The sequence below is a fragment of the Struthio camelus genome, chromosome 11 (genome assembly GCF_040807025.1).
Source record: "Struthio camelus isolate bStrCam1 chromosome 11, bStrCam1.hap1, whole genome shotgun sequence".
Taxonomy (NCBI): Eukaryota; Metazoa; Chordata; class Aves; order Struthioniformes; family Struthionidae; genus Struthio; species Struthio camelus.
In genome coordinates this window covers 26900648-26919244 of record NC_090952.1, presented here as the reverse complement: position 1 = coordinate 26919244, position 18597 = coordinate 26900648, and the positions used below count along the sequence as shown (strand labels likewise).

General features: G+C 36.6%; 1 protein-coding gene across 2 annotated transcripts in view; it reads right to left on the bottom strand.

Annotated features, from left to right (window-relative positions):
• BRWD3 (bromodomain and WD repeat domain containing 3) overlaps window positions 1-18597 on the bottom strand; it is a 65221-nt gene that overhangs the window by 18371 nt on the left and 28253 nt on the right. For both annotated transcript variants that reach the window (XM_068956688.1, XM_068956689.1), the window contains exons 13-30: window positions 15982-16086; window positions 14311-14464; window positions 13645-13779; window positions 12670-12798; window positions 12032-12257; window positions 11193-11363; window positions 8506-8689; window positions 7887-7980; window positions 7090-7239; window positions 6177-6253; window positions 4963-5140; window positions 4261-4377; window positions 3702-3809; window positions 2033-2157; window positions 1713-1795; window positions 810-921; window positions 340-401; window positions 95-250 (exon numbers count right to left, since the gene is read on the bottom strand). In XM_068956688.1, coding sequence (XP_068812789.1) covers window positions 95-250; window positions 340-401; window positions 810-921; window positions 1713-1795; window positions 2033-2157; window positions 3702-3809; window positions 4261-4377; window positions 4963-5140; window positions 6177-6253; window positions 7090-7239; window positions 7887-7980; window positions 8506-8689; window positions 11193-11363; window positions 12032-12257; window positions 12670-12798; window positions 13645-13779; window positions 14311-14464; window positions 15982-16086 — 2366 coding nt within the window. The remainder of the gene's footprint in view (window positions 1-94; window positions 251-339; window positions 402-809; window positions 922-1712; window positions 1796-2032; window positions 2158-3701; window positions 3810-4260; window positions 4378-4962; window positions 5141-6176; window positions 6254-7089; window positions 7240-7886; window positions 7981-8505; window positions 8690-11192; window positions 11364-12031; window positions 12258-12669; window positions 12799-13644; window positions 13780-14310; window positions 14465-15981; window positions 16087-18597) is intronic.

Below are 18597 nucleotides of genomic sequence, written 5' to 3'. Positions count from 1 at the left end.
CCATTCCAACTCCCAACAATTCATTCCATCCACCCTACAGTTACGTGTCGTCACGCCAATATTCTTAAAACTTCAGCCCTCTCTCCAAACATACCAAGGGAAAGAAGTTGCTCAATCCCCCGAATTACTCGTTCACATTCTTCATCTCTGGAATGGGCCCCCCATTCTCCTTCCTGGGGTTTGTACAAAAGAGCTGTCAGTTCATCTGGAGTCACAGGAACTCCAGCACCAACCTCCTCCGGATAAGCAGCTAAATATGAAGAATTCAACAACAGTAAGTACTAGTAGTGTCACAAGGCTATATAATGATATCTGGACATGAATTCAAAACAGGCTTACTTCCTTCTGGAATTGGTTCCATGTCCCATGGACTCATCCTCTCTCTTTCATTATTGTCCCAGCTATCAAAAAAAAGATTACATTCAAATGCATATATTAAAGCATTTTATTCTTCATGTAGCTGAATATAATGATATGCCCTTTCTCTAAAAGGCTTTTTTTTTTTTAAAAAAAAAAAAAAAAAAAAAGGTCACGTGTATCAGAAATGGGCCTGTGTTACTAGCTAGACCTACCTCCTTATTTTTCCCTTGTATCTCCTATACATTCACTGCACTGCTGTCCATACTAATAATGTTGTTTCAGGAGTAAAGTTGTAAATAAATAAATAAAAACAAAGTGGCTGATTATTTATTTAAAAGGAAAAAGGGACTCTTCTCCCTGGATGTACACATTTAAGTTCTATATAAACACCTAAGAGACCTGGGAGGGTATAAACATCTTTGATATATTACAACCATGTAAGTTCTTACTGGACACAGTAGCACTGGAAGGAACTATCAGGATATTCCGTCTGGAAAGGCTGCTGACTCTCCACAGTTCCAAACCACCAAGCGTCATCTATTATACTGCGAAATCTATCCCCTGAAAGGAAAAAAAAAATTGCATTTAGGAAAAGAACAATGCTGTTGTCCCAGCATGTTCAATGCATGTACAATGCAAGTAACTGCTAAATACTTCTTGTTATAGAATCAACTTTACCTTTCTTAAATGCACTACTTGGATTCTTACATTTTGCACTACAGGGATCAAGCTCTCCAAAAGGGACAACTTTTAGATTTCTGGTAGTTAATCACAAATGCCTCCGCACCTCAAATCACAATACGACATAGATTCTTCTGCCATCATAGACCTACCAACAGTTTCTCTCATTTCTTTTTTCCTTTACTACAGCAACTGTAGCAATCATCAAATAGTTTCCAATGATTGCTATATCATGCGTGGTACAGTCCTTCACATCATGTTAGAGACGCTGCACACCATCTGATGAACAAATCACCACAAATCACAAATACCCAGTCCGACTCCACAAAGCCAAAGTAGTATTCTGCAGCAGCGTTACAGAAACATCAGTAATAAAATATGGTAAGATTCTCAAATTAAATATGCAATGAAAAGAAATGTATAATCTTTCAAGTTCTTTAACGTGACATAAAACAACATAGTATAAAATCTGTATACTTAAAATGTTGACGCTTGTTGCAAATACTGCTTTTAAGTAAGTCTAAAACATACACTACTCACCCAATCTCAAAAAAAAAAAAAAACCCAACAACAACACCACACAACCACACCAAACACACACTGAATTGTATCATTTCAAATAACTTGCAAAAACGGTGCCAAATACATGCATGTGGTAAAACAATAGTTACCTATCTGCCAGTTCCTTTCTTTGGCTTCATTATAAAACTGATGCAGCACAAGGAAGTCAATAACATCTGGCATATCATGGTACCTTCAAGAAACAGAAAAAATAATGCTTCTATTTCCTAAAAGCGTAGATCTACATGTAGAATACAGACAAGCTTTTCAGTCTCCACATACAAAATTTCATTTATTTTATTTTCAAATTTGGTGTAGTAACAAATGAATACCATCACCATGCCTTGAAAGAAAAAAGGCGGCGGCGGGAGGAAGCCTGAAATTACAAGAAAATTTCTTGACGAAAGTCACCAGCAGTTCAGTTACTCACTTTATGGAAAATGATTCTCCTGTCATTTTGCCTGTGATTGGGTCTAGGAATGCAAGCTTCAAGCAGCAGAGCGTAGGAGGCCCGACTTCATATTTAATTCCTACAGTCTTCACAAATTCTTGTTCCTATTTGTTAATAAGCATGGAACAGTATTTTTTTAACTTGCTAAGAACAGAAACATATTCATGTTAAAGTACCAAATGCGTATAAATAAAAACCAAATTTGTTTCCACTCTACGGCCCAAGTAATTTCACCCATAAAATATTTGATTATCAAAAACTAAAAATCAAAGCACAGCATCCTTAAAAAGAAAGATGAAAAAGATACAAGATGCTCATTCCCTTGGCATATTTATGAACAAGATACCCACATTTTATTTAACTGTTGTAGGAAGGTTCTAAGGAACGTATCATTTTCTGGTTTTAACCACAATGATGGCACCAAAGTTTATACTCGACTCACCTTTGCATAGCAACATACAGGGAAAATAAAGGAAATACTTCCTTTTAAAGACGACACAACAACCTGGTATGATCATATCCTGTCAAATGTCAGTAAGTGGTAAGACTTCTTTCCTACATGAAGTACCATTTCCTTTTCCTTACAGAATTGTGATGCCTTCGAGGGTGTACTGTATGTTACTACTTACACTACAGCTGGAATCACTGGATACCTAAGACAAGTAACTGGGTATTTTTCCACTAAAGCAATTATTTTCATTAACAGGACCAGTGGCCATAAATAAATATGAATATTAGCATATAAAACACTCAGCTCTGCATTTTTTTTTCTCTCAATATGAATTCTGAGTAAGCAGAAATAAAATAAGACAACACCAGGGATTAAGTATTAGGGGACTCCTTAGAGTGATTCAAAGCAAAAGAAAAATTAGCTAAACTATACAAACCTAGCATCTACCAAACAATTCAAAATATGAAAAGCAACAGTAAGATACTGTATTGCTCGGCCAAGAGAAGAACATGCACAATTACACCCTTGAATAGATTCACTGTTTAATGGAGCTTGTGTATACATTTAGATCTTTGCATGATGATACTGAGCTTATTCCCATTACGCTGAGAACAATAAAAAAAAGTCATTGTCGAGCGTCAATAGAAATATAAAACACTTGAGTGATTGATTCTGTACGAGTGAGCGTTAAGGAGGGGAGAAATCATGGAATCATGAAATAACTTCGGTTGAAAGGGACCTCTGGTAGATATCTTGTCCACCATCCTGCTCATAGCAGGGCTAACATCTAAGTTACGTCAAGATATTCAGGGCCTCGCGCAGCTGAGTTTTGAAAACCTTCAAGGAGATTCTGCTGTCTCTCCAGGCAACCCTTTTCAGTGCTTAACTACTTTCATTTTGAACTTTATTTCTTTTAATTTTCTAAACATTTCACATCTAATAGGAAAGAATACCACACTAGATAAACTTTCACTTTCTTTAACATTCTTCCGGCATTCTGTTATCAGAACCGAGGAGACGTAAAGGTTTTGGAACCTTTGGAACCTATTAGTGAAAATCTCAATTTTAAGATTTAATTTTGACATTAACATTTAAAACTAATGTTTTCATCATATTTTTCACACTATTTTTTAATGTCAGTTTAACATTACAGAAACATACTGATGTCCAGCTCTTTGAAGTATCTATTTAACTTACCCTGAGTTCCATTTTGTTCCATGGCTGTTTTTGCATGTTAATACTGTAAATTTTGGCTTTCCTTACGGCCCGCACATAAGCTTCGTGGCCTTGCCTAAAGTATATGATCTTAAAAAAAAAAAAAAAAAAAAGTTTATTTATTGATAATTCTAGTCCCATTTATTCAAAAATTCCTACAAACACTTCAAGCATCATTCTTTTCAAAACCTACTGCATGTTCCCTTATTTTGTTGCAAAGCACTTTTCTCCCTAAAAATATTTATCTCAGCCACGAAAGTAGCAACCAGTATGGGCTTCCAAAACTGGGCTATTAAGAAGCATATGTTTGTTTGACGAGGCACGATCAATTCCCACGCTATTAATAAGTTACATGTGTACAGAAACAGATGCAGAAAAGCCAGCTGCAAAGAACTGGTTTTCTGAAAAATCAGAACTCGGACTACTTTGAGCATGATTCATTGAAAATCTTCCTTGATTTAACAGCCCTACCTGAAACAAGTTCATCAGCCTAGACGGGAATTTCCAGATTCACTGGAATCATACTGGCTACACTCATTACCTCATCTCCCATTTGCGGAACAAAAGGTGAGCGACGTGGTATAGTATCCAAGATCCACTGGGGGGCAAGCCATTCTTCGCTTGGTTCACCTTCCATCGAAAGTAGTCCACTTGGTTTCTTAAATATATTACATTAAATTTTAGGTGCAAGCCTTAATTACTATGGCAGAGTAGACAAACAACTGATCGTACAGCTAAATATAAGGGCTGAGCAAATGCTGGAATGCCAGTCTTCCAAAAATCCTGACTTTAGGTGATAAGAAATCACCTATAATCAATATAACAGAAGAATATGATGTTCATAAATAATCTCATTTCTTTCCTTAGAAACATTCTAAATGTCTGCTTTAAAAATAGGAAAAGGAAAAAAAAAATCTGAAAATTTAGATGTAATACAGACGCATTACACTCTTTCAACAGAACAACCTTGGAGTAAACCTGACTGCAGTAAAGAGCATAAATCTATGGGCAAACCTCCCACCAGTAATACAGAGCTGCCTGCTTGAAAAAGGAAGCACATCTATGTAACACAACACAAAAAATAAACCAAACTGCTCTAATATTGGAATTACTGTGTGTTCTCTGTAGGATCTTTCTTGCTGTATACTTGTTTTTGAAAAATTTTACTTTGAAAACAGAGTCGCTTACCAAAAAATTTAAACTCATAAAGTCAAAAAGACCCTTAAAAATTAAAAATGCTAACCTTTTTTCTAGGCTGCTTAAGTTTCCTTCTTTTTTCCTCCAGTCCTTTTGTTCCCTTCGGATTTTCATCTTCAGAACTACTACAGATTTTCCGAGCTGCCTGCCTAGTTTGTCTCTTTGGAGGTTGGAGATTAATTCCGGCATCTGCTGTCCAGTCAGAATATTCACTTGATGAATCACTGTAAATAATATAAAGTCGTAAGAAAGAAAATAGCACTTCAGTTTTCACACAATGGAGTGAGAGGCCCAATCCTTCAACCTGCTCTCCTCGTTATGTGGAACAGACAGTAGGATCAGGGAAAAATTTTATTCTCACGTGAATTTAAAGAAAATCTGATTGCTATCAAATTTATATGTTTTGTCAGGTTATTTTATCAGCTGCAAACTCATGTAAAACTAGAGTTATAGCTTATACCTATTCTCATACTACTTATCTCACTAATTCATAGACAGCTATAAGAACCGACTGAACTGCATAGAATGCATGAAAAACTTAGATAACAAGGGCATAGTCTTTTAAAAATACTCTGCTGACTTCTGTAATATCCAAATGACACACATACTGTATTTATATTAGCTCATGTTGCTTCTAGCCAAAAAAGCACAGCATTAAGAATGAGACTGTAGAACTTCTACATAAACATGTACTGACAATAGAACAAATTAGTATATACTAAAGTGTGAACGGAAGAATTGTATGTACTTCTATCAATATTTCTAGTAGAAACAACAAACTGGCACCTGTTTTGCAAGCCATTCTCAGTTAAAAAAGACATTTTGTTACATATGGTCCTTCAAAACAATTCTTAATCTTGCAAAAATAATGTACATATACGCACATACATATATAAAAAACGCTTCCTGAAGAATTGCAAAAAAGTCAGTCTTTAATATTAAAGAGTTTTTCCACGCTGCATTTCATATTTAAGTATTGTTATAAAAACCTCTACAATTGCACTGATATGTTAATACATACAAGTATTCACCTTGAATTTTGTTAGCTGGTTACCATTTTAAAATATCTAAGTATACTAAGCATGGTGTGATTTATCACTTTGCTTCAATCATTCATAAGGTGCAATGAATTTGCATGGTTCATGAGATCAGGCAGTAACACTTCTCCCTGAATTTGTAGTCATATTATCACAATCTCAACTGGTCTTACTTGAATTATATAAACACCAAATGTAATAATTATGAGACTAAAAAAGCTACCTGGAACTGCTTTCACTTTGCCATGCTGCCACAGGATCATCCAAAGATGCGTCACTTGTGCCAACTGTCTCATCTTCCTGTATTAAAAATAAAAGGTTTCACTTTTGGTCAAGCTTTAAAATAGATCAGCTTTATTTGCAAACAAGTTACACGACTTGTCTCACCTGAAGAAAGCTTTGTATTTAAGGACTATTTCAGCTTTAAATAAATCCGCAATTTCTTTCTGTATCCTAATTAATATTAAACTATAGGCTTTTACAATTTCTACAGAAAGAGAAGTGAATTTTAACGGTATTAGAACCATAGTATGAGTTCTTATTTCAGTATTTGATCAAAATATTTTAGTGTGAAGTTACCACCCATGCTGTCTATTCAACACATTTACAAAGTGACAAGATTTGGTCTCTTTTTACTTGGCATGCTTCCTTAATGACAGCAAGTTATATTTAAGCTAGGATATTTTAAGTTCTTCCATTGCCAATATCAATGGCTAATGGCAATACTCAACGTCTTTCAACAGTTGTCTAAAATGTAGGTGAAATCAAAGTGCTGAATGTGACCTCTAATACAAGTAGCATGAAGTCTATTATGTTTGAATGCTCAAAATAGCAAGTGGTTTAACACAACCCAGCTAAGTTTAATTGAAAATGTTTCAGATTTCCAAAAATACACACCTGTTCTAAGCTAGTTTTGAAAACTGTGCTGGCATTGACATAAACGATACTTCTCTCTCCAAGATAAACATACTACAATAAAATCACAAATCTAAGAGACTCAGTAAACTGCGTGTTCCTTCCAAGATGGAGGAAGAAACTTGGAGGCTTAATGGCAACAGTACTCTGAGCGCATCTGTTGTCAACTGCATGTTTTGTGAACAGGGTACACATTAAAATAATCACTTAGTATCACAGACCTCAGAGGAGCTGTCTGATTCTTCCCGTGCACGTGCATTTTGACTTGCTCCTTGATGATTGTGTTCTATCGTGGAGCGTGTCTGGTAGGCATGCTGGCGTTTGCGCTGGTTTCTTCTCAAGGACCTTCCACTGCCTGGCTGATAATCATTCTTTTGTCACAGGACAGCAGGAGCAAAAAGAAAAAGATTAGATATTTAATAACGAGCCATGTTGCGTAAAAGATGACTCATTAGAATGACTGTACATTATATCCCAGTTATAAATGACAACTAGGAAATTTAGAATTAGAATTGAAAAGATATCATTTATACATACTTGTGAGTGTTTGTATGGGTGCGCATGCATATGCATTTTGATTCAATATCCGCTCTACTTTTTTAAGTAGCAATCCTTCTTGGAAAGTAAATTATGGAGAAATCCCTTTTTTCTAACAAATATCTGTAGTCTCTGGATAAGATTAAAAACTAGCCATTTAAAGAAGTGCGGCACCTCTAATATTTCTCCTAGTTTCCGTGAACTGAACGTCCAACTGTGGCTCTGCTCTCCCCATTCTCCAGTATTTTCCTACCGTTGAAGCCTTAGGGATAGTGATTTATCACTGCTATTTGCATATTACAATATAAAAACAGAAAAATTACAATTACAGATGAAAGTTAGAGAGACAGAATAACAGTACTATTTATCTTCTGAATCATTTCTTGAAGTTAGTTTTCTGGGGTTTTTTGGTTTTTGTTTTTTTACTTAGTGCTCAGAATTGCTTCACATCGAGGTTCCCTCTTCTGCTGAATTAACTCACCCGTTGTAAGGTGTGGGATGGCTTTCTCTTCTTTTCAACAGTGTATAGATTAATTTCTATTTCACCTTTGGCAGCTCGACATTCTTCCTGTACCCTAATTACACATAGGAAACATCCATTTTATTCACTACATCATCACATTAACTGACACTCTCAGTAAAACACACATTAAAATACTGCTCATTCCCTTGCTATAGAAACCTGCATAAAAGTCCTCCTAGAAGCATTCACACATACTTCACTCCTAGAATTCAGTCCCAAGTTAAACGAACAGACCTGTTAGTTGAGCACACTATTTTTAAGGAAATTAAAATGTATTAAAAATCAAATTTAAAAAAAAAATAAAGCTTTGGGAAGAGTGCAGAATCAAAAACCTCACATTAAAAAGAAAAAGAAAAATGTAGTAACTGAAACACTGAAGAAGAACAATTCAGTTGTGAAGATAAGGAATTACTATTCTTAAACCTCCAGAACGGACTAGCACTCTAATTCTACAACCTGAATCTCAAAGAAAACTCAATCCATTTCTGAAAAATCATTTTGTAGAACGAGCTGTATGAAAGAAACATTAAATATTACACAATTTAATCTTTTTTTCCCAGCGCAAGTAGCATCTTACTTGCTGACGCCTGGAGAGAGCTCATTCACCACAACTCTTCTGCTCCATGCCATAAGATCTCTCTCGGTTGCCATTTGGCTTCGAGGAGCGTTGTGATGCATTTGCCGGACCCCTTCAATCTGACCGCTTCTCCGGAGACCAACGTTTGGTGGAGATGTTACATCCAAACCTGGGCTTCGAAGAGCTACAGAAGAAAAAGATTTTTCTTCATTTTCTGTGAGCCATCAATAGAAACCAAAATTTAGCACTTAAGCGTTGTGCAGAGTTTCCTTTTGATACAGAATCACAGAATGGTTGAGGTTGGAAGGGACCTCTGGAGATCATCTAGTCCAACCTCCCTGTTCAAGCAGGGTCCTCTAGAGCACACTGCCCAGGATCACATCCAGACGGGTTTTGAATATCTCCAGCGAAGGAGACTCCACCACCTCTCTGGGCAACCTGTTCCAATGCTCTGTCACCCTCACAGTCAAGAAGTTTTTTCTCAGGTTCAGACGGAACTTCCTGTGGTTCAGTTTCTGGAGAAGAGGCTGGCCTCATCCTCTTGACACTCCCCCTTCAGATACTTATACACGTTGATCAGATCACCTCTCAGTCTTGTCTTCTCCCTTATTTCCCCTTATATGTCTTGGAAAAAATCTCCCTTACACATCTCTGTCTAAGTATTGAACAAAGATTAAAGGTGAAGTTCCAGTTTAGGGCTACTTCTATCATGGATCTAAAATATCCACATATTAGGGCTCACTTTTCCTCCCGTTTATCAAGAGAAGAAATGCTGGAAGATTATACGGATTTATTTAGCTTGAGGGAAAATGGATGGGACATGAAAGTAGCTGATACCAAAGAACAAAATCCAGCTCTCTTTTTCTAGCAAAAGACATTCATTGACAACCATCATAAAAGGAGCACAACCTCCTATGTCATCAAACCCATTGGATGCACAACACTTATTCTGCATTAAGTGGTTTTGCCATTCACTTCTGATGAAGCAGATTTTTATGTACTGGTGTTTGGCCTACTGGAGATGTGTATGGTACTGTAACATGACATACCACTTCACGGGTTCATAAATACTGTGACTTGTTATCTTTGAGATGTCTGTGCAAGCAAAGAATATAATCTATGAGGAAAGTTTTAAGGTGGCCTACAAACCACAGTCCTGTTGATTGTTGTTGAAATACTATATTACAACAAGAGATGAGACTGCCACCTAAAGTAATAGATTGCTGCAAGTTTTGACATTTCTGTAGCAACTCAATTTGTTCTGTATTTGTAATGTGCAAGAGGCAATGCTCCTTCTCTAGACTTTTCCTCAGGTGGCACCATAAAATGATGCTACATACTTAGGAGAAAATACAGAGACTGAGTCTTCAGGTAACAAAGTGAGACAAAAAGGCTAATAAATATTAGGATCAGGGCCTAATTGTTGCCTCAATTTCTCTTGTCATTTGGGAACACAACAACACAATTTCGGCATGCATAAACTACATTCACAGCTGTACAAATAGACAAAAATTTTTAGCTATTAAAATATCAATCAGACTATGTATAAAGTACCTAACTGTCATAAATGGAGGTAGTTTCTGTGGAAAAGCCACTGAAAGCCAGTTCTGGAACATAACAGCACATTAACTTATATACCACTCATTTAAAAATGCTCTTTCACATAAAAACACAGGGCATACAAATATATTTGAATCCCATTGAAGATTGGGATTGAGTAATAGATTAACCAGTCATAAGAAGCAGAAAGGACTTCCTGTAAACTGAAGCTGGCTGCTAGACCACCTACATGACACTAACAATTTAGATGAAAGTAAAAGTGTATTTTTGGCATTTTTTGCTAATATTTTACTGCCTCCTTGTTCAATTTAAAGGCAAGCAACTCCAAATCTAGTAATCCTAGTAAGTTTTGCCATGGAGATCTAATTCAGATGTGTGTAATCAGTCATTTAACCTAGAACTAACTTACTAGCAGATGTAAATTTTTTAAAAGCTCAGGATGACGTGCAGCGCAAGTCCACAGCAACTGTTCTGTTACACAAAGGGCAGACAGTCAGCTGCTTCACAGGCAGTGGCTCATATCTGACTGAGTTTGCTTTTAATTTTTAATCACTGTGCACTTTAAAAATAAAGTCACAATAGCTGAACACTAATAGCAGAATAATCTCACACTTTGTACGGAAACACTAAGATGAAGCAGATAGGTTTATTTTATAAATGCTGGTGGCTCAGCTTTAGCATTTATGCTGCAACAGGAAGCCGTTAGTCTGTCACAATATTGTATTCCATTGACATTCTCTAATTATGTACTGTTTTCTTGACATTATTAAATTGGAAAGCATCATCTCTGCAGTGATTAAGTGACACCAAGATAATACAGTAAAATTTATATTTATTTTTAGAAAAGGTTTATAATACAATTAATTACACTCTAATAATTCTAAGTAATCAGATACAGCCCAGTTAAGACCACTGTGTATCCTCAGCTGCACCCTAAACTTTTAATTCCTCTGCTAGCGCTAGCAGAATGCTCAAGTGCTCCATACAGGTCAACATTTATCCGAACCACAGAAGAAACCATTCTCAATGACATAGTCCTGGAACATGCAGTAAATTTAACTCGCTTTAGTACTTTACCATGCTTTACCAAAACAAATGACTAATAGAGGTAAAGAAGGTCCACTTACCTCCATTAATAGAGTGGGATCTATTGAGCGGAGGGTTTGGAAGAGTTTCTCCCTCATTAATTAGCCTGAGATCCTGTTCCCTCTGCAGCTCTCTAATCATTCCATCAAGAATACTCTCATCCTGGTCATTAGTTTGCTGCCCAATGACTTGTTCAACAACTTCGCCATCACCTTGACAAGAACACAGTCATAACTGCTTATAAAATGATTAATTTCCGTTTAACTAAACACCGTAGAAACAAATTCAAAATTGTGCACAATTTATTCATCTGATCTGAACAACATCTGATCACCAACTATCCTTCTGCTCTCATGTAATAAAAGGAGACAAAGTTTAAAAGGGAAGTCACAATAAAAACCTAAAATTTCAGACTATGCATAAAAACTACAAACATGATTCCTTAGAAGGAGCAAAAAGAAAAGGTGCTTCAGTAGGTGGAATATCTCCTATGGAGATCAGCAAGTTACAAAGTTTATACAAAGTTTATAAAAAATGCCTGTTTTAAAAGACAAAAGCTATCTTTTCAATGTATTACCTTTCTCATTCCTTAGTCACATGTATGGTTACGTTGAGGTTAATGTCACTGTTGCTGTATACCTGAGAGAAGTCCACAGATAAGGGAATAACACAGCCCCTTCATTATATCTCCAGAGAAGTTGATTCCATAAACTTCCTTTATGCCATAAAGCCACCCCATCTTGTCTTCTACCTCTATACTGAATTTAAACCACCAGTTTCAGAAGAACTGAAATAAACAAATCCTTATAGTAACAGCCTACTGAATTGGTACTCGATATGGTGCAATATACGTATTACATATGAATTTCAGATAGCATACCATTAGCCACATATCCCAGTTGAGGGATAAGTTGTTCATCCTTGCAGTTTTCTCTCCCTGGTACGAGCCTCTGGTATCTTGTGGGATGAGGATTTCCATCAACATCCACCAGGAATGGGGGAGGCATAAGATGTGGAGCCTGTTGAGTCTGTTCATCCAGAACATAGTTATTTGCATCACGGATCAGTGGTCGGTAATCCGTATGGAAGAACATCTGATCTGGAATCTGCAAGAAAAGCAATTTAGTAAATAAATAAATGGCCAGTTGCAGCTGTCTCGCTGCTTTGGAATGGCTCCCATACCCACATACCACAACTCATACACTTAAGATCAGCAGAAGAAATGTCATGGCAGAGAACAGATACGTACCGCAAATGTGCTTTATTACCTAAGCCTGAAGCAAAGATCAGAATTCAGTAGTATAATACAGCAGCGGAGGTGAAGACTAAAGTTAATGCTTTGCTTCCCTGACTAAAAGGACTCTTACCTGAATCTTTTTGACTTAGATAAATAGCAACTGTTCCATTATCTAATTACCACTTAGTCTGGGGCAGGGTGGGGGAATAAACTGTAACACAAATACTTCTACCACAAAATCAAGTCAAGACATGGATGATTTTAAACTTCATTCAACCCACCTTTTCATAATATTTATTGCATCCAAAACCAAATAATAGCAGATGTCCATGAGAGTCTGTGCAGGCAAAATGCTGTCCATCTGGTGAGAACTTGCAATCAAAAACAGCTCCATGGCCTTGGCCCTCAATCTGTATCCAAGCATAAAGCATCTCTTTTAAAATCATGCAATCTCTATACAAGCATTAGTAAGAAAACTTCACCTGCGCTCCCTCAAATATTAAATCCTAATTCAGTATAAATTCTCATCTTACCCAAGACTGATTTACACTTATATTTTTTCCGCTTGACTATTAAAGCTTCACTGAACAATAAAAGTTGAAAACCTTGCATTTTCTCATTTTCTGAAGTTTCAGTACAACTTTTAAGGTAAGTTCTGAAAAAAAAAACCACTGAGAAGTCTCCATTTTATGTTAGCGAAAGATATAGGGCAAGCCCACACCAAAAATCATAAGAGACTTATTAGCTCCATACAAGCAGGTTTCACAAACCCAAGTGCTAGGAATTTCAGCTAAGAAAACTTAAGCTAGCTCAGGTCCAGAAGCAGTGCAGCTGCATTTGCTAAACACTAGGATCAAAGCAACAAATCTGACACTGGGCATATTAAGACAGATGCAGCACAAAGCCAACCAAGCTGGCTTTAGGAACCAAGTTCCCAGACCACAGCTTTGTGTTATAACATATAGACTTACTGGTTTACATTGCTCCATCTTTTGCATGATGCAACCATACCAATACAGGTGAATAATTTTCATATGTAACACACGCTATAAAAGACCTATTATTACACTCACAGGATGCAAAAACATACTTTGGCGTTGCTCATTGAGCAGTATAGGAGTTTCATTGTAACATGCGGGAGTTCTCCCTAATCCTGTCGCAACATTGGTCACTACGGGCATATCGGGAAATCTGCTTGTGCCTTGTGTCCAGTTCTGCACAAACGTGGAAAAAAATGTTTCCCTGATCATTCTTACCATGTTAAAGTAATTGCGAATTTTTGTTCCTTTGTCTATATCCCAGATAAAAATATTTCCATCATGACCTGCTGAAAGTATGATCCTTTGGTCAAACGGATGGGCTTCCAGAACAAAAACTTCATCATCATGACCCTGCAATGAAAACAGCATGAAAAAGGAAAATGTTTCTTCATGTAATATCACCAAACATGCTAGCATTTAGTGTGAGGATGTCTTAGGACAGGTAGCCTTCTACAGCAGCTCAGTCTCCTGGATCTTAGACTAGAACCATGTCTGTACTCAGTCCACTTTTCTGTCAGAGGCTTGGCCTTATTACTGCCTGCTTTATAAATACCTCAAACCGTGGCTCAGCACAGTCGAGATGCAGTGGGAGGGGGAGGAAGGAGAAATCAGTGGGGAGGACAGCTGCAGCCCTCTAATCTGGGCACAGGCAGTGGCCTCCAAAGGGCTCCCTTGTCAGACAGCAATCTTCAGGGTCTAGCAGCGCTGTGGTCATCAGCTCCTTTCCCCATGAGACATACTCCTCCCAGCAAGCACAAGGCAGCTGGTGTACTTCAGAACAAAACACTCCTCACCAAGAGGAATGAGGATGCAGTTTAGCCTCAAATCATTTTTGGAGTTCAGGTATAACAACTTGGGATTATTTACTGGAATTTTACTCACAGATAAGCTATGAAGAAGCTGCCCTGTGGACGAGTTCCACACTTTCAGAAGGAAATTGTTGACTGCAGTGATGACGGAGGCATCGTGTCTATCCCAAGCCACCATAGTAACCTTCAGTTTAGTAACCTTGTCCTCCCCAGATGCTACATTGTTTCTAAGGAAATTCAAAATTTAAAAAATAAATAAATCAGCAACTATGTATACAGTAACATTTAACAGCAGCAAATCAGTTTGAAATTAGTGAGAGTATGGCCGCCACTGCTGTGACTACCGGCTAATGAAGGAGAACTGAGCATGGGTACTGCAGTGATAAAAACAGGTACAGAAAACATTCTGTGTCACTAAGATGCATGTAGAGAGTTTTATTTCCTTAAAAACAGTTTTTCTTCTGTTCTTCTTAAAGGATCATCCTAGCCCATCCAAATTCTTTCTTTCAAACTAGTCAGTTCTATTAAGTCTTTTTCCTAAGGGCATTTTTCTCATCAGTCATCAATATGACGTCCTAAAGTAAACTCTGTAATGAGTAAAAATTTGCTAAATAAATCCAAATCATACTTTGCCCACTAGCTTATTAAAAATGTAACCACATGAAATACACATTCTGCAAAAGCATAAGTAAAATGACAAAAACTTTCTAATGGATTTCTCGATCTCTGCTTTTTGAGACTGTGCAAATTCAATTACAAGCCCACTTACAGAAGCCACTCGAGGACCACAAAAAGAAAAACCCCAAAGCCAAAATCCTAAGTGAACTGAGAACCGAACCAACATATCTCACTTCTTATCTGAAAATTTAAGGACAAAATACAATGCCAAGAAACTTTCTGGATATACATTTACAAGAAATTCCACCAAGCAAGCCACGCCTTGGAGTGAAATAAGAAACCCAAAAAAGTATTTTGGAAAGAACACTGTTAGAGAAAGGAATCCATTTTACATCTCTCAGTAACTTTCTGGTTACTGCTATTTGTCTTCGGGATGTGTAAAATTACCTTTAATGGGCAACATATGCTTTTTTACTAAACTTACTCACTGGAATAGTATCTGAAATTATAGAAGGCACATGAAGGGGCATATATACCTATACCAGTGACTGTTTAACACTTTAGAAACTCTTGAATTTGTTCATATTTGCATTCACATCATATATTTTGCTCAAGATTTTTCTCTATTTTAATTTTATTATTCGTTATCACTTTAACTGTATTCCACAGCACAAAAATTAATATAGCACAGCATATGTTATAAAATCAAATAAAGAAATACTGATAACCTGAGGAGACTGATTCTGGTAGTTGCCTACTATAATTTTGCTGAGAGTTGACATAAAACAATAATTGTTTTGCACATTTTAAAAAATGTGCAGGTCAGCATATGATCAATGAGGCACTACTAAAACTTCTTGGCAATATGAACTCTTTGACTTTTTTACTTCCTATGTAAAAAAATCAAGTATTCACCAACCATTAGAGTAAGGACATACTGAGCTATTAATATTTGCTTGTCAAGACTAATTAATTGTATCGCTTAACACACAGAGACATTGCATTTTCACACAAAACGTGCACTAAAATTAACTCAAAATGGAAGCAAATAAATAGGTTTAAATACGATTGAAGATTTTGTCTTGCACGTAAGTGATGCTACAAACTGTGTTATGTTTTGTTTTACCCTGTCATTTTTGTAGCCATATCCAGGACTATGCTCTTCCATTCCTGCTGCTCATACTGCCATATTCTTGCTGTTCCATCTCTGCTTCCACTGACAAATCTTAAGCTACGGAAAAAAAAAAAAAAAGTTATGAAACTCTGAAGGATAAATCATTGCTGCTTTTGGTCAAACACCCATATGCCCAACTTATGATCTTATTTTCCCACTGTTCAGTAGCTTCCCTATGTAGTTTTCTGTCCTCAGCAAGAATGCACTATTTTGGGACACGCTAAATGCTATGGCAAGAATATTTAAGAGCTTGGCAGAGGACTGTCATTCACCTCATAGAAGGTCTCTACAAGTTTTTAGGTTACTCTGCAGCAAACATACACGCACACGTGCATACATATATACACATGTACATATATATGTATATGTGTACATATATGTATACACACGCACACTTGTTTTACCCTATATGCCCAAACAGAGGTGTATTTAAGCAGTCATAAAATATTCATGATTTACTGCTACAGGAAACAGGCAGCTAGAAAATTTTGGCGAGCCAAGAGCATACCCACTCGAAAAAGCACAGAAGCTAGAAAATATTTAATCTTTTCTCAACACTTATTCTTTACATTGTTTGTACATCTCTGATCTAGAGAGTGTAATTAAAAGACAGTGAGGTTACAATTTTCATATCAGATATGGTACAGCACAAAGCAGTTCATATCCCACAACATTAATTATGTTCGGTTACAGCTAGCAGATGGCCTTGGAATGACTTCAATGTTGTAATTCATACAAGCTGCACATTCCCTTTTTAATGACATCAGCAAATCCCTTGAGAAGTTCATAGTGGCAGAAAAGAAAAAGAAAATACGTGCCAGAAGTCTGGCATAAATTATAATACATTTACTTAGGGAGTGGGTGAAGAGAGAGAAGGGAAACACCCCAGTGGAACAAAAGTATGTAGCCCTGTATGTGAAGCTGAATACAAGCATTTTCCTTTTAAAAGTCCTTCTTGTTTAAGAAATTAAGCATCTAGCAAATACTTATAATTACATCATACTGCTTTGACTATTGATGTTACAGAAATTATTTTTTGTTGAGAATTTACAAAAAAGCTTCTCAAGTAATGTGCGTTCACAGGACGGCCCTGTGAAATATATGCCTTTAGAAATATATTACACATATATAACATTACATGAAAAAAATGCAAGTTTACACAATTTTATATTAATAAGCGATTGCTTCACATTTTCCCCGATCTGAATTCTTCCAACATGACGAAGCGTTAAAAAAACAAATGCTTGTGCTAAGTTCCTGTTTTATTTACTTTCAACTCTCTGTTTCGTTATATTAAAATAAATAGGAAGTTGTCACTTCTTTAAAAGCATGACAGTAGCAGATGAGTATAATTTTCAGTGACTATATGATTTAAAACTTCCAGTGTGACTTGTGTTTTCACATCATTTGGAAGGAACTGTTAGTGTAATTATATCAATATACTCAAGTTTATTCCCATATAGTTTTACACGACAAAGAAGTTTTACTACCAGCGCAGATATGCTGGCTGACCTACAGTTTTGCTTGGATCGCTCCTTCTTGCACATATCCCTTACACCTTCTACCACACAAAATAAGGAATTCAAGCAAAAGCTGGCACAGTTATACCTATATTATGATGCTGATCACTGCACACAACATTGCTGATCACTAACTGTGGCTCATCCTACTACTGTCCAATACAGCTGCGTTCAACACACGCACCTGCCTATAGGCACCTCTACAAAATTCATCATGAACATTTTGATTTTAATCCCTATGTTTGGAAACAACATCTCGTCTTAACAGTATTTTAAAAATTGAAAGCTCTGCAAGTATGAATAGTTCATTTATAAATTTTAAGACCACAGGATTGCCGTTATCATCTAAGCTAATTAATTGGAAATTCACATATTGGCCTAGAAAATCATATATTAGCCAGGCATGTTGCCGGAGGTAAATAAATTAATATGAATAATAAAGCAGATCAACAACATGATCATCAAGACCCAAAGGCCTTAGGACTATGTGCTTCTGCAGCTGGTTCTGCAGAAGGGGAACCAAAAGGAGCACGGGAATTTAGAGAGTGTGGCATGCATGTATTGTGTATCTGCCCCATACGTTACCCCATGGATCCAGAAACAGGTGAAAGTAAGTACTCTAGCTCATCATTAGCCACATTAAAAAAAAAAAAAACCACAGACTCACACAATCTTCAGTTCACGAAATGTTAAGATTACCACGTTTAATATCACATCTAGCGATGTACTATCTAGACACACAGGTGACTCAGTGAGGACAGCACAAAAATATGGTAAGGCACTACGGAAGTATTACGCAAAGCATCTAAATCCTTGTGAAAAAAAATGAACTGTAATGCGAAGAATGCATGCAAACAAAAGTTTTAACGTATTTAACGCCAATGCATTTAACAAGGCATTTTCATCTACTAACGAGGCTGGATCCAAATTTGGGATGTGAGAATCAACTGTACCTTTATGTCCCTTTGAAGAGTGTTGTTCTGTGCGTACTCCCCTTTAGGAATAAATCTTGGGTTTTTTTGTAATTTTAGAGTTAAAAATATAAGAA